Source organism: Larimichthys crocea, chromosome XXIV (genome assembly GCF_000972845.2).
Source record: "Larimichthys crocea isolate SSNF chromosome XXIV, L_crocea_2.0, whole genome shotgun sequence".
Taxonomy (NCBI): Eukaryota; Metazoa; Chordata; class Actinopteri; family Sciaenidae; genus Larimichthys; species Larimichthys crocea.
Window position 1 is genome coordinate 14,561,711 of NC_040034.1, and position 25,983 is coordinate 14,587,693.

The 25,983-nt window shown below is 41.2% G+C and overlaps 1 protein-coding gene across 4 annotated transcripts in view; it reads right to left on the minus strand.

The window, feature by feature from the left end:
- Positions 1 to 4,073: 4,073 nt before the first annotated feature.
- Positions 4,074 to 25,983, minus strand: part of col12a1a (collagen, type XII, alpha 1a) — a 53,780-nt gene continuing 31,870 nt past the window's right edge. For 3 of the 4 annotated variants that reach the window (XM_010738040.3, XM_010738039.3, XM_010738043.3), the window contains 32 exons: positions 25,585 to 25,727; positions 23,764 to 23,893; positions 23,479 to 23,621; positions 23,235 to 23,364; positions 22,546 to 22,665; positions 22,308 to 22,454; positions 22,063 to 22,179; positions 21,830 to 21,982; positions 21,372 to 21,446; positions 21,134 to 21,273; positions 20,919 to 21,042; positions 20,671 to 20,814; positions 20,281 to 20,445; positions 20,024 to 20,062; positions 19,789 to 19,927; positions 18,912 to 19,054; positions 18,307 to 18,416; positions 13,688 to 13,846; positions 13,315 to 13,392; positions 12,485 to 12,571; positions 11,961 to 12,014; positions 11,479 to 11,574; positions 11,082 to 11,135; positions 10,046 to 10,099; positions 9,671 to 9,724; positions 9,052 to 9,123; positions 8,917 to 8,952; positions 8,765 to 8,831; positions 8,487 to 8,669; positions 8,172 to 8,249; positions 6,862 to 7,032; positions 4,074 to 4,960 (listed from right to left, as the gene is read on the minus strand). In XM_010738040.3, the coding sequence (XP_010736342.3) occupies positions 4,812 to 4,960; positions 6,862 to 7,032; positions 8,172 to 8,249; positions 8,487 to 8,669; positions 8,765 to 8,831; positions 8,917 to 8,952; positions 9,052 to 9,123; positions 9,671 to 9,724; positions 10,046 to 10,099; positions 11,082 to 11,135; positions 11,479 to 11,574; positions 11,961 to 12,014; positions 12,485 to 12,571; positions 13,315 to 13,392; positions 13,688 to 13,846; positions 18,307 to 18,416; positions 18,912 to 19,054; positions 19,789 to 19,927; positions 20,024 to 20,062; positions 20,281 to 20,445; positions 20,671 to 20,814; positions 20,919 to 21,042; positions 21,134 to 21,273; positions 21,372 to 21,446; positions 21,830 to 21,982; positions 22,063 to 22,179; positions 22,308 to 22,454; positions 22,546 to 22,665; positions 23,235 to 23,364; positions 23,479 to 23,621; positions 23,764 to 23,893; positions 25,585 to 25,727 (3,554 nt within the window). In that variant the 3' untranslated portion in view covers positions 4,074 to 4,811. Of the gene's footprint in view, positions 4,961 to 5,354; positions 5,903 to 6,861; positions 7,033 to 8,171; positions 8,250 to 8,486; positions 8,670 to 8,764; positions 8,832 to 8,916; positions 8,953 to 9,051; positions 9,124 to 9,670; positions 9,725 to 10,045; positions 10,100 to 11,081; positions 11,136 to 11,478; positions 11,575 to 11,960; positions 12,015 to 12,484; positions 12,572 to 13,314; positions 13,393 to 13,687; positions 13,847 to 18,306; positions 18,417 to 18,911; positions 19,055 to 19,788; positions 19,928 to 20,023; positions 20,063 to 20,280; positions 20,446 to 20,670; positions 20,815 to 20,918; positions 21,043 to 21,133; positions 21,274 to 21,371; positions 21,447 to 21,829; positions 21,983 to 22,062; positions 22,180 to 22,307; positions 22,455 to 22,545; positions 22,666 to 23,234; positions 23,365 to 23,478; positions 23,622 to 23,763; positions 23,894 to 25,584; positions 25,728 to 25,983 lie in introns of those variants that run through there. The other variant, XM_010738042.3, reaches the window with a different exon arrangement.

The following is a 25,983-nucleotide window of genomic DNA, read 5'->3' on the forward strand; positions in this document are numbered from 1 at the left end:
TTTTGGTTGGCAAATCAAGAATCAAAGCCACTCCGTGCTAATGAGTGGATGCCTCTGATTGAAAATATTCATATACATTTGTGTCTGCTTCCCTTTGTGCAGTGTCTAAACCACATTAAAGCAAAGCTGAGATACAGTATGATACGTTTACAGGAAACTTACTGTAAATTGGTTTTATTGAGATTTTGATGAGATTCCATAAAAGTATCCACAAGGATAAATGATGATGCGTCACTTTACTGGAAACTTGGAGTGTCGCATAGTCTAAATGCTGGATCAATAAAAGTAAAAGTAAATCAGAACAGAGTTTTGGTTTGTCGGAAAGACCATCCAATAAAAAGCTTTGTTATTATTGGTCATCAAAACCACATAATGGTCAACCTCTCTCGTTATCCCATTGTAAGTTTGAAACCTCAGTTCAGCTCTTGTGTGAAGACACTCTCTTGTCTGTAATAAGTCAGTTTATGTTGAACAAGAGCCAGGTGAAGCTTGTGTGACAGCCTGCCCAAGTGTCCTTAAGAAAATCTTTCTCCTGCAGAGACTAAAATTACTCTTCTGGGAACATTTTTGGAAGTACACTTTGCCTTGTTAGACGAGTTAACTGACACCACCTTCATCTGCGTCTGTGTGCTAAAAAAATCAACCTACAGCTAAGTGGGGCAACAGCTAGCCTCTGTTTAAATACAATAAACTAGCATTCATCACCAACTCTAAAAAAAATAAGTACTGTGATTAAGAAAATATGTATTAATTAGTGAGCGTTAAAGGTGATGGTCATCTTTACTGAGTGTTATCAGTGTCTAACCAATCAGAAGCAAGGACAAGGTAAACATGGTCTCTATGGGTAACTTTATAAGACACTCTGAGCTTCGAAACGGCTCTTCAGAAACTGCGGATGACGTCATGGATACAACGTCCATATTCATACTGTCTATGTTGGCACATCAGAGCAACATTTAGCTTATTTACTGTATGTGTCTTCCCTTGCCAGATGTGTCCTCTATGTCTCTGCCTCTGTGTATCTCTGCATTATAATCACTGACGTGCTGTGCAGCAGGTTCTGTTATGAGCAGAGCTGTGAGATGCTTTGACTGTGTTCCATGGCATCTGATCTCCATTTAGCTGTCACCTGACCAATTCCCATACTAGTGCCTTCATAGTGGTCATAAAAATCCATATAAAATTCTACTTTTTAATCACTTATGATTACTTTTCAATATCAGACTCATTCATCTCATCTGCTGCCCATTTCCTATGGTTCCATCTCTGTAATGGCATTGAATCCAATGCTGACAATATGGTTTAACAATCGTATGTCTGCACATTCACATATACTGATTGATTAGCAAATATCAAAATATCAGTTTAAAGCTGCTCTAATTGATATTTTTACATGAACTATAGATCAAATGACTGATGTAATGTGGAAGTTGTTGCTTGTAGTGATGAATCTGCAGACAATTATCACCCAACCAGCAGTCAAAACAGGGTCAAAACAATACTCTTGCACTGTATCGGTGCCATTTCCAGTACAATATCTCTAAATACACTAATTGTATGCAACCCACCTAGCACTAAACAGCAGGCAAGCAAAGTTAGCCACTAGCTGGTGAATTAGTGAAGTGTTTAGCAGCTTAAAAGGCCAAATATTTTCCAAGTCTAAACCAACTAAATACTAATGTTGCTCTGTGTCAGCTGGATGTGGAAATTGCAGGCAAGCTAATGCGTTCGCCATATCAACTTAGTAAAGGAATCATATGTCAGTTTTGTTTCCATTGCTCCTGAGCGGCCAAAAAAATCAGTTAATACAGGTTTAAACTTTAATATGGAAATGAAATAGTACATAAGGGCACCAATAGAGGAGAGACACTTTGTCTGCTGTTTGCGAGGGGACACCTGGAGATAAAGCAGGAGTTCGTTAAAATCTGTATCGACCACAGACCCTGGAACAACCCACTTGAAAATCTTGCCACAAAGTGAACACAGATGCACGCTGGATTGTCAACAAACTCGAATAAATCACCAGACAGGAACCAGACAGGGTTATGATGAGGATGGTATTAGGCATCACTGAAGACAGTTTGTTTAGTTTTGTAGTTTAGAGAAAAACACAGTATGATTGGTGAGGGGGGTCGGGGGAGATTGCTACAGCGTTCTCTTGGACTGATGAAATCCGAACCTGGAGTTGAGAAATAGTATGATCACTTGTAGCAGGTGTGAGCATATTTCAACAAGGACAGTGTGTGTTGCAGTCAGGTAATTGTAAAGAAGAGGGCCTCTATAGAAAAGCCACATCAGACAGTGTGTTTTCGTCATGTTCTTCCACGCTATGATGCACTGGACAGATTTACATGTCAGACAGTGTTCTCTACATTTGTTCTCATGTAAGTGCTTTGCAGTAAATGATTTTGCAGACACCACCTCCACCTCCTTTATAACTAACATGCACCAGCTGTTCAAACAAGAGTACCTGCAAGAGTTTCTCTTATAAAATATTTCTATTAAATCTAACTGCGCTTCCAAGACTAATTGGAGGGCTTTAGAAAATAAGAGTAACAAATTAAAGGCTTTCCTTAGTGGACTTCTTCCATGTCACTTTGTGGTGGTGTTCTCGACCTCAATACCTCAACCCCCCCAGGTTGTTATCTCTGGCATTTGGGCAGAACTCCTCCTCAGACATGTTTTCCCATCACAATAAACAAGATATGGGGAGTCATGGCGTCAGTTGTTCCTTACCTCATACATCTCTTATTTCACCTTTGGATATTCTTAATGGGTGGAAATCTGTGATTTTTCCCAGGCTTGGATCCTCCCTATCTTTCTTCATGGAAATCTCTGCACAGTCATTACAAACTGAAAGGACAAAAGCCAACTGGGTGCATGTAAAACACTGTGAAGCAGTTCACGTTGAAAATAGGAAAATATTTGTGGACTGCTCGTTTTCACACTCTTCTTGCCTTCTCTTCTTGTTGCCCTGACATGAACTGACATTCTGGACGGCACAAAATAGCTTTAGCTGTCAAAATAAATAAAGGTTTAGACTTCAAAGCATATATCTCGAGGGCCTTATACTGGGAAGAACCAGCTTTGTCACTCAAGATCAAATAAACTGTGAAAAAGGAAAATGGTTGCATGCTGAGGTGTCATTAGTCTGCAGCTGAGGATCTGACCTTTGATTTGACACGATAATGATAATTTGGGCTGTGAACATGAGTTCAAGTTAAGTTTAATTGTCACATATTATCATACAGGTACAATCATGATGAAATGTATTTATGTGAGCTCCTACAATGTGTTAAATTAAAAAAAGAATAGTTAACCAACAAATAATGGTTAAGTAAAAAGTAATGGAAGTAATGGAATAAGTAATAATATAAGAAGTATTTCATCGGTACTCCTAAGGGTACTGTCTTAATGTACAGATAATAATGGCCTTTCATCAGAAGACTTTCACTGTTGTGACCAAATTATCAATTTCAGTATAAAAGTTTTGTTCAGTTTGTGGTGCGCTTCTGTCATCTTGATTGTTTGGTGTAGAATGGTCATAAACCTCAATCAGGGCTGTCTTAAGTTGGTCTTTTTCTCATGTTTTCTCAGCATGTTCAATTTTAGGTTTTTAGTCTCAAACGTTCAATCATGTGAGCAGTCTCATCCATCAATAGGTGCACTATCTTTAACACCATCAGGAACAGCTGGCTATGTAGTAGTAAACATGTAGGGACTCAGGGTTCTCTTGAACTGTGGAAGAAGGAGAAATTGGTCGAGTTGTGAAGTAAGCATGAGCATGTCTGCGACGTGTCCTCCCTTTGTACCATCATCGAGTTGTAAAGGGGAAAAAAAGTGTACAGAAATTGCTACCAAGGTGAATGATGGAAAATAATCTCAAATTGAATCTAGTTGTAATCTTGTAAATAGTAAGCCTGGAAGATTCTCAATCTTTCCAAAACCTAAAAAACATTTGACGTAGCGTCTTTAGATGTGAGAAGGTGACAAACTGAAGTCTTTTCAAGGTTTTCTCGTTGTGTAGTGGGTATAAGTGTGAGAAGTTAATGAATGGAGAGCAGAAACAGATGCTACATTTTCAGTAGTTTTATTGAAAAATGCCTCTTCTGTTTCAGAAATAAATAAGAAAATAAGGCTGTGTGGAATTCACAAAAATGTGCAGTTACAACATGAGAAAAGCAATTCTATGTCCATAGTCTTGCAACCAAATCCAAACTGCATTGATAGAAAACAACAACTATATTCTGACTTCCTCAGTAAATATACAACACAAACATGCAATTCCACCTTTGGTAACAAAACAAAAAGGAAAAAAAAGAAGAAGTTTTGGTTTGTTACAATGAGTCCGATTATCATTTGGTTTACAGGCCTAACAAAACATCATCAAATTAATTGTATTTATTTATTTTTTTTACGGATGGAGAATCTGAAACAGCTTTACATACTGAAGTTTGACAAAAAAAAGTGTTCAAAAACATACATACTGTACTTCCCTCGACATACTTTCTGCTGGTTTTCACATGATTAGTGCATTACACAATGGAGTCCGATAAACACTTGCAGTTATATTACAAGCAACGACACTTAAAGGGGAACACTTAGCAAGCACACAGGTTTGTAATGAACGAACATGTAGGTTTGTATTTATCTTGCTAAACTTTCTGTTGTCAAAAAAATATATGTTCAATATAGCCAGGGGTATCAAACCCATATAAGTATTAGTTTTGTTCTGAAATTCACTTCATCCTCACATAAGTGATCATGAAGGTTATTTCAATATTACACTTTCTGAAAACTTCTTATCGCAGCTATGATGCTAGTATTTCTGTTTTGTCTTGTGGTAGTGATCTTTTTCCTCGTAGGTTTCGTGAGTAACCGGGTGATTGTATTGTCTCAAATTCTCCAGCTGGCTCCGCAGGTATAGACTCTACCTCAGGTTCAGGCTGGTAGCGGTTGGCTAGAAAAATATTTGGGACGGCCAATCAAAAAAAATGGTTTCATCTAAAACTGTTCACATGCACAATTTTAAATTATATTGCACTATGGAATTCCCCCAAAAATTCCCTGTGTCAAACTATTGCTTCCTAAAGTACCAAAAAGAAAAAAAAGCTAAATAAAAAAAACAAAATTCTGTGATGACATTTACAATAAAATCCATCAAGCTATTGGATAATACAACGTAGTAAAATAACCAGCTCATACTACAAAGGACACACAGAAATGGTAGGAGAGCAACATTTAGCACTGATTTGGTCAACGTACACAAAGAACATGATGAATAAGAGTACAAATGGAACATGCTTCAGTCTGGACCAGAGCTGTTTAAGGCACTTAAGGCGTCGTAAACAGAGGTTATGCTGGTGGTAAGTAAGCAGAGGGTTATGAGGCACAAGCTCAATACAGATGTTAACTTGATTTTTAGTGACATGTCCTGGTTCATACAATCATTTACAAGGCACAAAAATTAGTTTTATTTACACACATCACCTCTACATTAACATTGCTTTCAGTTATGAAATCCTCTTTGTTAGTAGTTGTTTTGGGTGGTATTTGTACATGCTCCTTCCTTCGTGGAAATGCTCAGTCTCTGTTTTTTTGTTTTGTTTTTTTATCTCCCAGCGGTTTGTGGTTCAAGATGCAAACAGGCCAGCAGGTTGCCATCACTGTAGCTTGTAGCTGTGAGATGATGTTAGTGCCAGTCTGCTCCGTTCTGTTTCTTTTCTTTTTTTCTGTTCTTTTTTTTTTTTTTTGGATTTCGTAATGTTTGTTTGTTTTTATGTTCAATTTATGTCCATGGTGATTATCCTTACATGCCCCATAGCAAATGGGCAAACATCTCAGAAACAGGACTTCAAAGTGTAAGCGGCACAGGTGACTTAGAACGTTTACTATGCCAAACCTGAAAATAGTTCAAAGAGGGTGTGAGTTTTCTCTGTGGAACAAAATGCATCTTATTTGATTTAATGCAAGTTATCATTCACCACTCTACAATGCTTTACATGCCAGTTTTCAAAATGTACATCAAATGTATGGAGGTATTGAAATATAGTGGCTCTTAACAGACTGTTCGCTAAACCCCTCCCCTCAACAGTGATTGGTCAATCTTAGTTTAGCAACAGTAACTAAACATGGCTAATTTTGGGGGATTTTGAAGTGCAGCTGTAGTGAGCACCACATACACATTTTACAAAAACAAAAATATAAAAGTAAAAGTGATTTATGTTCGTTAATGTAATTTGCAAACATTATCAGGCTTCGCTAACTGGCTTGCTACCTACAGTCACTGCACATTACCTCGTCCAAGAGAGCATTAGAACGGGCTTCCTTATATATTTTATATTTTTAATGCTGGTACTAAATAGTATAGTAGTTTTTTTTATATATTTTTTTCCTTGTACATCATCTGGTGAGAATGCATTGACCACATAGCTTTTCTTGTATGTAGGTTTAAGATAACATTTTACAGCCTTCTCATTTTAGACAATAAAACAATAAAAGTCAGCCAGTGAGAGTGCATAACCAACTCATGGAGCTAATGTTAGCTTACTTAGCTATCTAGGTAGCTACAGTTGATAAAATCTTTGAGCGTCAGCTGCAGTTTCAGGCGTCAAAATTAATGGCTGCAGGCTGGAAATAGCAAGAGCAACAGCAAAGTGGGGCTTAGCGAACAGTCTGAACTTCTTATGGAAATAAGTTGCTTTCTTTTTACAAATCAATGCTCTCAAACACTTATATTCATAACTCCATACATTTAAAAGAAAGAAGTAGTGCACTGAGTTGCAAATGTAATTAGTGTGCATACACTTAGTCTCTTATCTAATGTAGTACCATGCAGGACCTAGAAAGTGTTGAGTGTACCTGTGTATCCTTGTCCATTGTAAGGAATTCCAACACACTGAGAGGAGTCGCAATATCCAGGGGGTCCTGGTGGTCCCCTCACTCCTGCATTACCCTGGCGACCTGGAGGGCCACGAGCCCCAGAGGAGCCAGAAGGACCAGGGGGTCCTGTTCTTGACTCTCCTGGTGGCCCTGTAGAGGGGAGAGAAGAGAAGGTGAGTAAAAGTCTCTCAGCACAAAAACACATCACCCATAAATCCTTAGTGAAAATAGTGGGGTTAACACAGGGCTGCAGCACTGTAATTTTCATTTTTCAATGGCTCAATTAAAAAGCTTGACCAAGAAAAAAAGTCTGGGGCTGTGTGGAGTTGCCCTCCCTCCCCACCGTCTGTCTAGACGGTAAAAACTCAGGATGGAATTTTCCCCCCTCTCTCTTTTTCTCTCTCTTAAGTGAGCCCATGTGTTGTCAATGAAGCCACCAAAGAAAGCTCATTGTATAACAATCCAATCCCCCACACTCACTGACACACACTAACATATACAGCTCACACACACACACACACAAAGTGAGTCATCAGTGCGGACTTCCACCGAGTGGTCGTCAGTTCTTTCCCGCTTCATTCACAGAAACAGACATGTCACTGTTTGGTGTTTTGGGGGTAGACATCAATAGGTTGCTGTTGTTTTGCAAAAGATTCCCAAGGGAAAGGAAATTGTCTGAAGTGGTGAGCTTGCCAGAGAAACATATTGCATATCAAATGGGAACTGAGCAAAGGCTACGGCCTTTTTCAAACAGACAAATAAGCCAAAAAAATTTTTTAACGAGTGTTTTTTAAAACGGCAACACAGCGTTCACTGAAAACTGATTCAACACAGTCTAAATTTTTTTCTCCATGATGGGATGTGAATACCTTCCATTAAGTATACCATTTCTGATGTGCACAGTGTTCGGAGAAGCATAATTTACACGAGACATAAATCTTTAAGAAAGGAAAGAATTGGGAATATGTTTGGGAAACTTCCAAAGAATTTATGCAGTGCAGCTGCCCAAACGAAGGTGCCTGAGACACATATATATTGTAGATAAATTTTGGCTTCTGGCTGGAATGTGTGTTTTAATTGGACTAACGGGAGTGGGTCTGTGCCCTTGAAAAGCTCCACAGAAACGGTGAAAAAGCTGTCACCATGAAACTGTGTTTAAGTGTTGAAATAAAGTTGTAAGAGAACAGTGGGAGACCTCCAGGTTATTTGCAGCTGCTGAAGAACAACGTGCATGTGAAAACATGGCATTTTTCACTCATTAAAAGGGAGAAAAAATACAACTGTGTTACCTTGTGGCCCATTCGGGCCTCTTTGGCCTCTGATACCAGTTCCTGGAGATCCTCTCTCTCCCTTCTCTCCTGGCACACCTACAGAGGGAAGAGCAGAAATCACGTTAAATAAAGCAAGTTTATCTGGACAAGAGTACAAATCTAAAAGGCATGCTTGAAACAAGACAATGCTAACTTGAATCGTGTTTACACAAGTTAATGTAGTTTTGTTTTTCCAGAAGAGTCCATGTCGCCATGGCCTTAATTAATTCATTGCTTAGCGTTTGCTTATATATTTTGTAAGACAACAAAACATTCAGAAAAAGAAGAAAGCACCTCTTTCTCCTTGACTTCCAGGTAAACCTGGGTTTCCAGGGAAACCAGCCCGTCCAGGTTGTCCAGGCTCTCCGCGGGGTCCATTGTTGCCAGGAGGGCCAGGAGGACCGGCGGGCCCGGGAGAGTTGCTACGATATCCAGAAGGAATCTGGTTGAGCATCATGTCGATTCTGCTCATCTGACCTGCAAGAAAAGAAAACAAAAATGATTTGGGTTTGGATCATGTTTACACTTTAATGACTTAATTAAATTGAGATTTAAGACTTTGTTTTGCTCACTGTTCACAAGCTGTTCACAGACTTGTCTGGCAATGGAGCGCATCATGTTCTGGGATGCAAAGTCTCCCTGGAAAACAAAGACACGTTAACATGAAGATAGTGCAATGCTTTTCTCATCAATGCTGTATGGTAATTTCATCAAACATACACACCCTCTCTCCTTTCTCTCCTTTAATGCCAACAGGCCCCTGTTAACGACAAGAACAGCGTTAGAACAACCTCGACTTCCCGTACACATTCTCATGTGACTATTTGTGATTATTTGTGTCCTGTTGTTCAGCACATACTGGGTTTCCGGTGTCTCCTGGTTTCCCTGGTTTTCCAGTAATTCCTGGTACACCCTGATTTCCAGGGCTTCCCTGAAAGAAAACAGAAATGTTTATTTTAAATCACTGCACAGTAAACATAAATGCAAACTTTTAACTCCTGCTCTCTGTTGGTACGGTTGGTAGCGAGCTTCAATTTGCGATCCATGCTTTGACATCTGCAGTGAGGGAGGGGGGTAATCATGTGGCACAAGATGCCAAGAACACACAAAGAGGAGACGGAAACAGCCAACAGGAAAAGGATGCACACACACACACACACACACACAAATTCACACCAGACACTAATGAGTCCTATTGGTATAGTGCATGTGAATTCTATACTGGCATGTTGCCCGTTGGCATGATGGCTGGATTAAGTAGATTCAGACCTCCCCAAAACCACAGATGCATGCACCCTCCTCTTAAGTGAGGGGCCTACAGTCTTCTTTTTTATGTGCCGTTCCAGCAGAGTGCAAGTGTGGAGCCAGTGGAGTAATTGTCGCAGATATATCAGGAAATAAAGCACACTCCGAGGAGTATTTATTTTGCCCTCAACTGCACAACACAAAGACACAGAAACAAACACACACACACTCACCATAGGTCCTGGTGGGCCTCTGGGTCCAGATTGTCCCTCCTTTCCTGGTGGCCCCTATGTAGAAACAACATACAATCACACGTGGTTTACAGCACACTGGGGACCCCATTCATGCAATACACCAGTGTCATGACTTTATATTGGTTTCAGCCTTGAATCTGTCTTTTTTAATTACATTTACAAGTAGTGGCTCAATTTTTCTGACTGACGCAAGTGAGAACATGTAGTGTAACTGCAAAAGACTAAACGACAGTACTTCTTTACACGCTGAGCTAAGTGGGTGATCACATGCAAACATTAGCTCAACTAAGTGTTGGATCCATTTGTAGGCTTTGAACAGTGTGTACACTAAGCAGACCTGGAGGCAAATCTTACCCGCGCTCCGCTTGGTCCAACGGGACCCAGAGGACCACGTGGCCCGGGAGTACCCTGGGAAAAAAGGAGACACACTTAATCAAATGCTAATGATCAAGAACAACACATTTATACAGCTCCCTAATGCCTCTGCTGAACTAGAAACTACAGGAGGGAAAAAAAATCCTGCAGTTTCCCAGTTATTTAGCCAAATATAATATATCATCTTGTTACTAAAAACTGGAACAATTTCCTTGTGGTCTGATGACACATGATGTGTGTGAGACATCTGCAGAGACAGCGCTGCTATAATAAACGTTATTGTGTAAAGTAACCGACACAATGCTGCCAATAAACGCTGAAGATAATAGAATAGGACTTTCTCCCGTGTCTAAAATCGCATATTCAGAGGCCAGGATAACCAGTGATGATGTTCTCTCCAGTTGAATGGTGGGAGTTGGCTGAATGACCTCAGATGGATGAATGAACGGTGGCTTGGCCAAGAGATTGCTATGTAATACCAGCCCACTCAAAAATGCCCTTCTGCCAAAAAGTTCCCCTGTAATGGGTTGAACTTCAAATCTATTTCTGACTTGATAAAACAGTATTGAGTTTTTTGAAGAACTTTGAGTGTTATGGTAATGTTAAGTCTAGTTTTATTTGACTTTTATTTTCATCCTAGAACCCCCAAAATGACATCTACTGTAAGTCAAAGGCGCTTAAGCTTTAGACATACTGTAAGTCTTCACCAACTCTCGATCATCTTCAATTACAAGGCTGGGGAAGAACATGTTCCATTCCCTATTTTCCCTTTGGTAACACGAGTCTGTGCTCCATAATAATTTAACTGCATCACTGGCCTTCTACTGTTTGTCAATCAACGGGCTGATTTGAGAGTGTGGGTCTCCCTGAGGATGGCATGGTAAACCTCCCACTCCGAGTGTGGTTTCAATCAGTCCATGTGGACTGAATCCAGGCTCCAGTAGCAGCGCTGCTCTCTATGGATAGTCTCCTGTTTCCTGCTCATAAACCACAAAATGAGAGGGGGAGTACTTACTTGCAGACCAGTCATGCCGGGGTCTCCAGGATCTCCCTTTGGTCCTGGGCGACCCTGAAGATGGAGGAGGAGAAGAAAAGAGAAGAAGCTTTGGTCTTTGTTTCATCTTTTTTAGTCTGTGATTGTGATTTATTTCATGTTTTGCCAAGAACATCTGAAGGTAAGAAAAATAAAGAAGCAGTCTAGCTGCCTGGCTAGAGGTAGCACAGGAGTGTAATGTGTTTTGGCTTTAGCTGTAAATCCCACTCACTTGTGGACCTGCAGCAATTTTCCCACAAACACAGCAGGCGTACTAATCATAAATGATTGTGTCTGTCATATACATTAAACTCCATCTACCATAGATACTTAACTATTTCTACCCTTACTGGACTTTTATAGTGTCGGGTTAACTTACAGGTTCTCCGGGTAGAGACAGTCCATTAGGGCCCTGTGGACCCGCTGGTCCCATAGAGCCTGGAAGTCCTGGCTCACCACGTGGACCCATTGCACCCTATAACATTAACCAAACAAAAACAAAGTTATGAAAGACTTTTTAATGTACACGTATAGACAATGAATATTAACAGTGGAAATGGGCCTTTTAGATAGTTGGCAGATTGAGTTAAGAAAACATATACAGTCGGTAAATGAATTCAGATGTGTGCAATTTGGTTCGTCTGGTCGTGCAAGCAGATGTAAGGCAGTAGCAGAGCAGTAACAGCTTCTGAAGTACCATGGCTGTGAGACGCTGTCCATTATCATGTGTGGATTTAGCATTATTGATAATGTCAGCAGGCTTCAGTAGAAATGAGCTGGTCGATTTTTACAATAAAATGAGTTACGAATTCAAAATCTGCAACAAAGTAAGTACTCAAAGTTATGTAAGGTGTTACTCACAGGTTTGCCGTGGTCTCCTCTATCTCCTCGTGGTCCCTTAGAACCGGGGCTTCCCTGGAAAAACGAGGCGCCAAAAACACAGAGGGAGTGTAACAACAGGAGTGGATTCCAAAAGCCCTAAAGTCCTTCGAAATCCTCACCGGAGCTTAGCGAGGCTACCGAGCACTCATATTCCAGACTTTTCCTCAAGACACTGTTGTTTTTCCGACAGGCATTTATCTTTTGACACTTCTCCCTAAGCCCACATTTCATTGCATGCCACTGGTCTCATCCTCAACTGCTCTTTCCAAAGGAAAAGAAAATACCACTCCTGATGCGAGGGACTTCCTCAGACTACTCAGTTCAAATTGCATAGCAGGCAAATATCTAGTAGCTCATTACAGCTGTGCAGTCGTTAAAACACAAGGCATGGCTTTATCATCATCCTCATCATCATCAAAACATGTATGACTTCTGAGAAAATCATTTTATCAGGTGACAACAGACAGATAACAGAAGACGAGAAGTGATGACAGCGTCTTTACCGAAGGTCCAGGAGGCCCCTGAGGGCCAATGCTGTCTTGTGTGCATGTGCAAGAGTGTGGGAGGGATGGACACTTGGCCTCATCTCTCTGAAAAGGAAGACAGAAGATAAAGAAATTAGAGGAAAGAAACTTTGCAAGGGCTGAGAGTATCTTTTTGACTTTACTTAGAGTTTAAGAGAGTTTAGAAACCCCCCAAAGGTCATGGTGGAACAGAGGCTCATGTGTAAACATAACTGCAAATCAGCAAAAGTCGGTGCGGGGCTTTAAGACCAGATGCCTAGTGACAGCGGCAAAGTTTGTCTACATTTTTGGAAATGAGTCTCTGACATAATGAGTTCTATAACACTGTAGTCATTGACTTCATGTATTAATATCTGATGCAAATTATAGATGAATTACTGATAATTGGATAAATGTGCATTCATCCGGTATTTACCATACTGTAACAAAATAAATGAGATTTACTGCCCGCTCTGATCTAAAGGAACACTTGTTTCATGCTGGCAACAGTCTGATTAGCACAATTACACAGGATACAAGATCCTATTCAGTTCAACTGAGACACTTTTTAAACAGCAATCTCGTCATCAGCCTAACAACTACATACAAACACACATAACCCTCTGAGACGGTATGCATGCGTACATTATATACAGTTAAATACCATGGCAAGGACCCTTCTACAAAATTGGTCCGATTTATTTACAAATGTAACTAGTCAATCATGTACATTCAAACATGTGAGCGATCAGCCACCCTAGTGCATCTATAGTTGGCCTTTTGACTTGACTCTGTTATGTAATGATTCTTAAAATGACACTTGTTCTTACTGTGGCGGGCAGGTCGCAGCATTTGTCTCGGCTGATCCAACTCAAGCTGCAGATAATATCGAACATTTGGAGCTGGAACTAGACAACAGAAGAAGGGAAAAGATGGAGAAGAAGGGTGTTACAAATGGCTCCCATTTGTGATAAAAAAGCACACTGTTCAAAACAGACAACAATGAGTCCCTCAGTGAAACAGAAAGATGCAAGCTTTCATCCTTCCAGCCGTCACTGGGAGCAGTTAAAACTTAATTGTGCTTCTACGCACACAAGAGGTTTTTGGATATTGATTCTCTGGAAACTTGTGAAACGCGTTTCCAAACGTGTGTTTTTTCCAAGCCTTTGCGTTTTTAACTCAAAGGCTTTCTTTTTCACTTACTGTTGCAGACTGCCTCTTTGCGCCTCCAGACTTGACCATCTTGCCAAGCACTTCATAACCATCCAGTGAGATGTTGTTGGCCTCCTTGATGGGCTTCTCTGCCACCTCTTGGCAGTCCACGTTCAGCTTGACTTTCTCTGGAGAGATGGTGATGTGGAGCTGCAGGTGATGGAGAGAGGGCACAATTAAACAAAACATTCTTGTCTTCTCAATATTTCACAGCTGCCAACTTTGTTGCAACACAATTGCTTGGCAAAGAGTACTAAGAACAGTGAAGCTTTTGAGTTTGGGTTTGGCATTTATTTCTATTTGGCAGTGGCATGATTACACTTTTTAAATAGATGGGAAATTCTTTAAGAAAGTGCAACCATAAGGCTAGGAACAACCTCACTGAACCTTTTCAAAACATCTTGTCACGAGCTTAAAAAGGGAGCTGATACTGTATTCCATATAATTGCAAGACTGAGGGAATTGTTTAAACTTTGCAGAAGATGTTGATTATAGATTCTGATATTACCCCAGAGTGGTTACCGATTTGGCATGGGGCTGCTTTTGATGCCTCTACAGATGAATGGACCATAAAATAAGGAAATATACAACAGTTGGTGTTTCAATGCAGCTTTAGAGCTGTAGTCAGTGATTGTATAACAACACAAAATGACAAAGTGCCAGATTTGGAAGTTTCCTGTCCAGAGAACCCTGCTCCACATCTTGAAACAATATCATTTGCGGTGCGCCATCAAAAGTCCTACACTTTCCATAGTTTTCCCTCACAGTTGCAAATTTTCCCCCGCTCAACAGTCAGACAAGCTTTCTTTATGTCAGGAAAAGCAAGCTACCATTTCTCTCTACAAAGCCATACCAACCACAGACCAGGCCACAGGTCTTGGCAACCAATCACAAAATTATAGTTGACTTCCTTGGCGACAGAACAAACTATCTGGAGGACCGCAAAGAGAGAGGGGTGTCGTTTATCCCAGGATCCTGGCATGGATATATTATGCGATGATGCTCCTGAGGGCTTACCAAAACAGTTTTGGATGATATACTGGGAATGCAAATAATAAGCATGTATATATTACCTCACTGACCAATAAGTAAACATAATAAAAACACTCCAGTCACTGGAAAATGAGGCCTCCGAAAAACTAGCGTTCTAGTGACCACTGCTCCCTCAGTTGAAGGTATTTGCTGATAAGTGATCTGGTCATGCTGCATCAAAGTGTTGACAGAGGAACAACTTCCATTCACCAGTTGTTAACACATACAGTTTCAATGTGATTTGCTATGTCAATGCTCTACAGTTAAGGTGGATATGGTAAGATTTCGAGCTGGGACCATCTCTGCTCCAGTACACCTGACATATTTCTATGATTTCTAATAGATTAGATTTTATTGTTGTTTGCTCTGCTCCTTTATTTTTATCATCGTCGTTGACCCTAACCTCCACTGTGCTAAAAATGCATCCAAGTTTGCTTTTATTGAGGGTAAAGTAAAAATAAATAATCAGTATAAATCTAAATTAAATTGGTGTTTTAGTGCAAACAATGCTTTAACTGATCATGAAATCTCCAGTTGGCCTGATCATTGTATCACTGTAGCTAGGAACCTCCCACGTCTGATCTGGCACGTGTGAACAGTCAAGGCATTGTGATTTCTTTGGAACGAGAAGTTAATATATAATTTCCTGTATTTTCAGTGTGGTTTTTCGGGTCAGTAAGTCTACTTGCCCAGGTCACACAAAGACGACGTCTTTATGTCTAGAAGAAAGTTGTCATAAATGAAGAGCACAATGCAGTGCAGTCAGAGAAGAATTTGGCCAAAAACCTCACTCTCTGTCTTGATTAGACTATGCATATATTGGCACAACCTTCCTAACAATGTCCCTGAAAGGAAAGTTTGAAAGTTGAGTTCAAGACAAAAAACAATATGTTTTTTTTTCAGCATTGAGGTTAAAGTACAGTGAACTGTTCACTCACTACAACTACTTACAAACTCAAAATTCTTCCGGTGTTACTCATGAGTAAACAGTCTGTGACTAGTCACTACGACTCGTGGAAAATGTCCTCTTAGCGGGAAAGTTCCCTCTGCGGACTCCCACCCTTTGAGTGTGGGAGGGGATTCCCCAGTGGGCTAGTGAGTGGCTAGCATCTGCTTAAGTCATCTCTGAGAGCTTTCCCACATGTTCAACTAGCGGTAGACCAAGACCCCTCCAGCCTGAGTTACTCTTTATTAACTAGCCTGAGGAGGTAAACCAAATCTGCAAGCAGTCTGTGACCCAGCACTGTGGCACATAAAGTGTATATAACACTTGACAGAAAAGGAAACTGCAGTTCAAAGAAAGAAAACACTGGTTCGTGGAGATGGAGATTTATGACGCTTTTGACACAAATTCTCAACGAAATTAACACATTTAACACAATTCTGTCACTGGTTCCAGCTTCTCAAATGTGAATATATTTTGGTTTTCATTGTGTTCTCTAATAATAAACTGATCATCTTTGTGTTTTGGACTGTTAGAATAAGTCATTTTAAGACACCACCATGGCCTTTGGGAGCATGTGATGGGCATCTTGTACTTAACTATCTAGACTAAACTATCAGTTAATGGAGAAAATAATCTGCAGATTCATCGCTAATGAAAATAATTATTCAATACCTAATACCTCTACTACATTACAAAAAAGAACTTAATGTGATTTTATTGGGTTTCGTTCTGTTTATCTTAACAATAAACTTGACTGCCACACTAACAACCCTCATGGTCACTTTCAACACAGACGCACACGCTGAGGTCACTCTGTAATAGTTACGGACATTGTTGGGAAGCCACTGACAGCATGTAAACACACACCACCACAGCAGACGGCAGTGGCACTTACTCAGCAGACCAGTAAATGAGCAGGTAGGTAGACCACTGCAGACTCACCAAGCTCATGGAGCAACAACTGCTCTCACCACAAACTGGCCACCTAATGTACAGTCAGACTACAGTCTCCACCATGGCCACAGACAGAGAGAACACACACATACAAACACACAGATCAGGCCGCTGTCCAACTGGACCAGCAGTGATGTCATTAACATCCAGTTCTGACCCAACATTTTCCAGGGTCCAATTCTTTCATGCAGTTACCCTTCAATTACTTGTGTGGATGCTAAATGGTCAAACTGAAAGCCATTTACAAAAGCGATTTTCTCTCTCTCTGATCTGAGGGCCAAAATATCGCTCTCATGAGTACCCTTAGTTCAAAAAACTGTATAGGAAGTGGACAGTCTTTGATGTCAGATAAGACCCTAGTATATTAAATAGGGTCATTCATTTTTATTATCTCAAATTTAGTGGGGGAAAAGAAACCTGCGTACCAAATAAGGGCCATGCTGACCTTGGGAACAAACTCAAATGCAGTTTGAGTTTGAGTTTTTCCTACACTGATGAATCTCACATCTTAAGTCATTTCAGGTCAGTCTGAAAATATACTGTCTCTCATTGTCCTCGTCTTTACACCCTACTGCGGTTGAACATAACAGAGGATGTTTTATATTCATTGCTGCTGCTTTAAGTTGGACTTTACCTCATTTGCTCTTACCCCCAGGAGACACCATACTATAAAAATGCTGTTTATCACAACTGTAAGTTTGGCATGTGGGGTTGATATAGCGGTTAAACCACTTAAGAGGAACAAAGAGTTTGCAAAACAATAATACCATTGTGGATGGTTATTTGAAAGTTAGATGAGACATTTTGACAGATTGTTTGAAGAGTAGTTGATGTTAATGAATCTTTCAACAAGTGCGTGCATGAAACATAGGGCAGGTGAAGGCAAGGATCAGTTTCAAAGTTCTGAATTCAACCTTTTAAACTATTGCTTGCAAGTCTTGCATTTTTCTGTCAAATACATGGCATGGGAAGTCTAACAAAAGATGCATTGTATTATGTGGGATCGAGTACTTTTGGACGTTGACCTATGCTAGGGACTAAAAATCAGGATTTCTCGGGTTGCAGCTCCCAAACTCCTTTAATGAAATAGCACAACGTCTGAAACGCCATAACGTCTGTGAAGAATATACAGACAAATAAAAAGCAACCCAGTCGTGCGACTGGTGCTGCAGCAGGTCGGAGCAGACTGGTTTGGAATTCACTCTCCAGTCTTGATGTGGTCAGACCTCCACGGTTAAGTCTAACAGTTTGCACATTATGCTGTGCCAGTGAGGTATCAGAATTTCCCTCCAACCTCTCTTTGCATGTATTTATAGCCACCACCATCCATTTATCACATTAACTACCCGTGGTAAAAAAACAAAACTTAATGTCAAATCATAAAAAAGGCCTAAAGACCACTCTGACAGCAGACCAACACTCCAAGATGGATAGCAGGTAACATGATATTAGCTGTTAGGTTAGTCAGCCAACAGAGACATGTGAAAGGATTTAAGAACAAACTATGTGAAAGGAAGTCAAAGGAATGAATTCTTTGGAATTGGGTTGGAAAAAGATAATCAACCCACAGGTGACCGCAAAAGATTCTCAGTCTGTCCTATCAAAGCCAAACTTTAACAATATCACCATGTGTGTGTGCACAGTTCTCCACTCTTTAAGAATCATGTATTGTGTTTACCTTATGGAAGCTTCCATGGAAAACCCGCTTCACTTGCTCCTCATTAAACGTGGCTTTCTGGATCTCTCCTCGGGTGTCCTTGTTGTAGAATGAAATTGTTTTGCTGGAAGCTGAAAAGACAAGAGCCTTTGATGAATCCCTGACAGTGTGTTACGATGCGGTGGCACGCAAAGCACAGACAGGACTATAGAGAACACATGGTTGTAGGGAAAGGAGAGGGCTAAAGAGAAGGCTAGGAGGGATTAGGTCCATGTCTGTAATCATTTGCATGCAATCACCACGTGTGTGCATATTAGTAAAATATACTTATTTAAAAATAAAGGTTTTCTATGAGAGAATAAACAAGTCAAGCCAAATCCAAAATCAGAATCTGATTCAGAGTAGTAGATTAAAGTCAGTCATACTTATACTTATAATATGCTTCCACTGCCCTACCATGCCTGACAAAGATCAAATAGGCTTTGGCTGTCTGACGGTAAGAGGTAAGAGGGAGGAAAACAGGAGCTTAAGTTCTTAATAAAGAGTGTGCAGCTGTGTATATGTTGGGTCAGCTACAGCAGCATTCCCCCTCCAGCTGAGAGGCTAAAACAGGATGGGAGGCTTACGGTTGATGGTGACCCCGACCTCGGGGTTGTTGTTTTTGTTGGCAATCTGCCAGATATCAAAAGGTTCAGAAGGTGTGTCAGGCAGCAGACGGAAGAGCATGATGATGGTGTAGGATGGGGGAAGACCGTCCGGATGGATCTCCCTGTTAGTGTTAAAAGCATACATCATGATGAGTCAGACTTGTTCCCTCATTACACACGTTAGAAGTGAACACAGAGACCATTAAATCTTCAGCTACAATGATACAGCATCCAGTCTGTCACATAGGCTGCAGAGCCTGTAAATGATTGCCAGTTTTCCCATCCGGCCTTGAAGAAATTGCCCACATATTGAAAGCATTTTCTGTCCCCTCTCCTTTGCTTGAGTTTGAAGTGTTTCCATTTGTGCATATTAAGTCAATGACTGCACCCACGCACGCAAAATTTGCATCATTATAAACATATTAACAAAGTATGCTGAAGAGGTTTCGGTACTCCAGCAGTTCTGCAATTGCCTAATAACGCTTAAACGTGCCTTAATTAAGAGACAAAGCTCTTGACCCTGGGGTGATTTTTTTGCTCCCAGTATGACATAGGTGGGAGGAGGTGGGTCTGCTCCAGGAACTTTATAATTCCTCGACCAAGTTTTGTTGTTCCTGCTAACACCTCATTTTACACAAGCTGCAACAACAATAAGGCTTTGGGCTTATTGCCAAAGGCCACTGGGGAAAGCCCTAAGACTGAGGCTATTGAACATCATTATGAATAATGACTGTGGGCTGGGCAGGATTATAGTGCACAGGAGATAAGGCCAGTAGGCTGGGAATATTCACATAGTGAGGCTCACACTCTCTTTGTTAGTCCTCCACCACAAATACTAATTAGCCTAAGCTCTTACTTGGTGGGCTGGTTTATGAAGGCATCCTTGTGCAGCCTGTAGGCAATGAAGCTGTTGAAGGAGCCCGGCTCCATGGACAAACCGTTCATGGCACCAAATGTCCGGTCTGTGATGTTGAAAGCTTCCAGCATCCTGAAACCTGGAAGGGATAAAACAGGGGCCACGTTGAGAGAATGGAAATCTAAATAGCGAAACTAGCGAAATGAGTTCATGCATGGTGGTGCTGCATTCTTACCAGGTGTTGTGAACCCATTGATGTAGATCAGAGGACAGGCTGAAACAGGATAAAACATTTTAGAAGGTTGGAAAAACAGACTAGGGTTTATGTCTGTTTATACATTTCCTGCCAGCAGATTAGTAGAAATGTGTGGCAGTGGGTGAGCCTACTGCAGGTGCACAAATTAACCACAATAGTCATTATGAAATCAAAGTTGGAATGCAGAAATAGTAAACTGTAATGGTGTTTTAATTATATATTAATGTCTGCCTTACTAGAAGTGGCCGTTTCACAGATGAAGGTGATCAGGTTGTCCTGGATCTTGGCGAAAGCATCATAGTCGTCTACCACAAACACATGTCTCTCACTTGGCTTGCTGCCGATAAGTCTCAACTCTGTCATGTCAACATCGGCCACTCCAACCACAAACACACTGTAGCCTAAAGGGGAGAAAACACACACAAAAAAAAGACCATTGTTAAGCAACAGATAGTTGAGAACTGTTTCATCACTGTAGGGAATATTAAGTAAATGAGAGAAAAAACTTTTGGCTCTGGTGAAGTAATCAGAGTTTGGGAGAAAACGGATGATTCCGAACAGCTCTACAGTCTCCAGTACTGTATGTGCTTTACAAAAATCACGGTGATTAATAATGCCACGCATACCGGAATGCTGCAGTTTCTCTGCGCTCTTCTTCACATCATCCTGGGAGCGTCCATCAGTAACGACCACCAGCACCTTCGGGACATTCCTCCTCATGCCACTGTCTGAGGTGAAGACCTTCTCATAGACATGCTTCAAAGAGACGCCTGGATGAAGGATAGTGGACAGAGAGCATCCAATCTGAAGAGTCCATCCTCTTTAGAACATTTTGCTTTTGCAAAGATACCACTGTTTTTTTTCAGCAGTGTACCTGTCTTGGTGTTGCCTCCTCTGTAGCGCACATTCTGTATGGCAGATATCACTATGCCCTTGTCGTGGTAGGTGTTCAGCTTGAACTCAGTCTTGGCGTCATCACTGTACTGCACAAATGAAACCTGTTCAAAGAGAACAAATAATGTTATATATAATAAAACTTATATAGAACTCGAATGGGATTGTGATGAACAATTAAAGTTTTATGCTGACCTGCATGCCATTGGGACTGATGACATCAAAGGCTCCAGTCATGCTCGTGACAAACTGGATGACCTTATTGAAGCTCTCGTCTCCAATACTCCAGGAACCATCAATAAGGAAGACCAGATCTGCTTTGGCACCTTTGCACACTGTGGTGAAGGTAGAGTGATGTTAATGTAAAGCCTGTTCTCAGCAAAGAGCCATGAGAACGATTATTTTAGCACACAGACGCTAAAGCTCTCCTCACCATCTAGCGCAGGGGGGACTGTTGCTGGAGCAGGAGGTGTGGGAGGTTCAGTTGGCACTTCTGTGGGTTTGACCACTGCAGACAGAAACAGAAACAGAATGTGACATACTGTACTGTGGCTGGTGAAGGCATATTCATGACACATAACACAAAACAAACTGGAAGCTCCAGTAGCTTTTACTGATGGATGTGAATGCATTGTCCTCTCATCCATTAGCATTAAAGTCTGTGTAAAATAAGAATAATATGTGTTGTGGGTTTGTCAGACCAAAGAAAGTGTTACTAACCACCTAGCCTAATTTGAATGATTAAAATTATCGACAAGTTCATAAAATTAGGTCTTTTCACATTTCACATTTGAATTTATCTTTCAAAATCTTTTCACATGTTTTCAGCAACTATTTTCCAACATATCTAATGTCAATGTCTTTAAACTGCCAAACAGGATATTGTCTTACATGTTCTCTCCTTAACACTGACTCCAGGTCCCTCCAGGTTGGGGGTTTGGGCATACACTATGGTGTTGTAGAGAGTGTCAGGGGTCAAACCATCAAAGCAGTAAGTGCTCTCCGATCCTCTGACAGTGATCTCCTGAGCTCCACTCTTGGAGGCTAAATGAAAAGAGAATCCAGATTAGGTTGAGGTTGCTGTAATCTAACAAATCTGGCATGAAAATGACAACAACACTTACGGTCAATAGGATGGACTCTGAGTCTGTAGGAGGTGGCTGCTCTGTGAGGGGCCCATCGGACGCAGTAGGAGTCATAGTTAACATTGTAGGTGTTCAGGTCGGTCACATTCAGATACACTAAGGGGGGAAGCATTATTCTTAGCACATGTTCCTCTTTCACAAGAATGGCTTGGCAGTCAAAACTGCAAATTTAATTTTGCATAGATAAACCTGTCAACCAATAAATAATTGCATCATTAACTTACATGTGGTGCCTTGTCCAATCAGAGGTCCACTGAGGCCTGTGTTGTACACTGCCAGCACCTTCAGGTCATAAGTGGTTCCAGGTTTCAGGTTATGCAGTTGGTAGGAGGTCACATCTCCAACGAGCACCTCCAATGACTCATCAGAGCCTAAAAACAGAGACATGAACATAATAATGATTTTATAATTATTACTGTTATCAGCTAATGCTGTTTTATTCCTATTACAACACGTCCATACCTTCAGGCTGGTAGATAAGCTTGTATCCATTAACTCTAGAGGGGGCGGCGTCCCAGGACACCCTGAAGCGCGTGTACCACTCATCAGAGACACGGAGGTTCCTCGGGCCAAGCATACCCACTGTGTGGAAACAAGACAGGACAGCACAGTGAATACAAGCTCCGGCTCATTAGAGTGAGATGGAATCCAGTTAATTCAGTGTTGGTGAACTGTCAGCACAGTAATTTCTATATTATTATGTTTATTATGTCTTTTGAATTATGAGTGAATCATCTCAACGTGTGCTCAAGGGGATGATATCTTCAACCACATCAGAAAAAAACTGAGCCACCTCGAGGTGCGCTGTGGTGTTTCGATACGTAATAGGGTCTTTTTTTTTGTTTGAGAGACAAAGGCAAGACACGTGCAGCACAGCAAGCGTGAGAACCCCCTCACTGGAGTACAGCCAGTTCATTATTCTCTGGCAAATGATTTTGGCGCTTTCATGAAAAGTTAAGAATTTCCCTTTTTGCTACAATCATTCCCAATTAATGGATCAGTCTATTCAGATTTTCTGCTGTGGATCCCTCACTTGTGTGTGTATGCTATTTTTAATACATCTATCAATAATCTTAGTGTCATGTCCTTAAATGATCTCTGCTTCAGTTAAAAAAGCTACACATAGGTTGCAGAGATTTAATCGTTCATACCCGTGCGTCCATCTCCTTCCAGCTCTCCTCCTGGTCCATCACTATAGATGGCAGTTACTTTGATATTATAAGGAGTGTCTGGATCGAGGTTCTGCAGGATCACATTGTTTCTGTTCCCTGGCACTGTAGTCTACAAGACATAAGACATGCAACATCAATGAGTTTATTTCTTAAGACTGGATCATTAAAAAAGAGAAAAAGAAAGACAAGATCAGGAATTATGTAGAATTACAAACGTGCTTACATATTCCTCGATGGGGTCTCCGGTGGTCTGGGCATAGGTGATGCGGTATTGCATGACGGGACCATCGGCATGTTCCCAGCTCACAGAGAGAGTACTGGTGGTAGGGTCATATACACGCATGTTCCTTGGGCCACTACGGGGCACTGAGGAAGAAAAGCAAGATGGAAAAAATGTTTTATTTGTTTGTGTTACGCAGTCTAAACATCTCTATGTCTTAGACGCGTTTTTCAGTAATAAGACAAATTGTTTAGATAGATTGTTTTTCCAACTAAAATATATTCTCACTTGTCTTTCCAATATCACTGATGGCGGGTCCTTCACCATCGCTATACAGGGCCACCACTCCAACATTGTAACCGGTGTCCGGGAGCAGCTGCTCCAGCAGGGCCGTGGTGGTGGTCCCTGGTACCACAACCTGTGTAGAGACACAGAGCATGTCAGGAGAGTCTTGAGTTTTGAGAGTTTCAGTGCAGCATGTGTAGACTTTAGTCCCAAACCAATCAGTAAAATCAATCAATCATATTAGTAGATGTGGTTATTTTCTAAGAAAACTGTGAAGGGTTGCTCAGACATGATACAGACACACCCCTCGCTCAACACATGCACAGACAAAGTCCTTTCTCTTATCTTCTTGTGTTGTGCACTCCCTCTAACACCTTCCCTTTCACTCAAAAGCCCCTTGCTCACCTTTGATGATTTATAGCTAGCACCTGTTTAGTCCAGTCCGACAGTGACAACAGCTAATTATACAGGGTCCACCCCCTTTCTCACTCTCTCTCTCTGTATGTGGGTTAGTTAGCTAGAAAAGGTTAGGTCAGTGTTCCTCAAGGGCTCTGGCCTGGTGATAACCTCTGTCAGTGAGTGAGAAAGCTGGTGCTTTCAATGGAAATAGTGAAACTGTGTGATGAAGAGAGTTATGTGTGAGTGTTAGACCAGCAAATAAGTTCCTTACTGCCTCTTTACGTCACATGTAAATGCACCAACAATGTCCCGTGGTCTGCTCTCCAATTGCGTCACTTACAGTCTGCTCAAATCTCTCCTGCTCAAAGATTTACTGAGTTGCTTTAAAGGCTCAATATGAAAATAATATCACACCGGTAAAGCTGGTAATTTGTGCTAGAAATCTCCAGCTTGTGTTAAATTTGATGGTGCTGGCTGAAAAAGGCCACATTGCCACTGACGCACATCATTGGATCTGGCCACGGAAAAGGCCTGAGCCTGCCATGAATGTGCTAACAAATCGGGATGAAGGCAGAGTTCACCTCTATCAACAAACTGGAATACACCACACTCAAAGACTATGTTATTACAGTTACAGCGCAGAAACCAATTTTAATAGGGCAATCTGTCTGTCTAGATTCTGGAGACAGCTAATGATTCAACAATGTCAAGTAACACTTCAAAAGGTGCTTGTGGATTTTTTAAGCGACCAAGAATTCCTTTACACATGAAGATGTGTGCCAGATGCCACATATCATGTAGAGAACGGGAGTTGCAATGCTTTAATCAACACAGTCGTGGTTAAAATCTTGAACAGTTTGTGTGAAAAATAAAATTCATCTGGCACTAATTCCACACATGCCTGCATACAGACACATTCACTTGGGCCATTTGTTGAACAGACTAATGTTTTCTTTTCAAAGTTAAGGATGGTAAATGGACTGTACTTTTATAGCACCTTTCTAGTCTTCTGACCACTTAAAGCGCTTTTAGAGGACATATCTCATTCACCATTATCTATACATGGCATGCAATTGCTCATCAGTTCAGTATCAAGGACACTTGACACTACCACTGGAGGGGATTGAACCGGGAAATCAAACTGCCGATCATCTGTCTAGTGGACGACCCGTTCTACCTCCAAGCCACAGCCGCCCCAATGAGGATGTGGCTGTTTCATTCCTGATGACATATGGTATACTTTAAATGTTGGTCAAAGAAATGTATTGCTTGCTGCTTGGGCAGCATGTGTTCACACCTCCACCGAGTTCTCCTCTTTCTTGAAAAACCCTCACTGTTTGTGTGTGTGTAATGTAATTGACATTAACAAAAAGATTAACCTTTTGTGCCGATGTATATGTTCTTTGTATGCATATGGAAACTCACCGACTCAGCAGGCCTGGCGCCAGTGACAGGAGCATAGACCACCCGGTACTGCTGGACTGGGCCTGTGGCAGCCTCCCAGCGAACGTTCAGAGTGTTGGTAGTAGGGTTGTAAACCTGGATGTTCCTGACGGGGCTGCGCTCCACTGCCAAGCCAGAAATTGGATTGTAGATGACAGGAGGAGGGGTTAGAGGTTAAAGGTTAAAAGGAGGGTCAGGGTGAGATAAAACAAAAAAGAAGGTACAAAGAGTAATGAGAAGTGAAGACAGAGTGAGGTTAAAGGCCAGTAAGTCAAGGGATTAGAATAGATGAGAGGTAGAGATAGAGGGAGAGGTAAGGCGGATGAGACAAGAACAGAGAGATTGTTTAGGTCAGGCACTCAAGTAGGGGCTGGGCAGGTT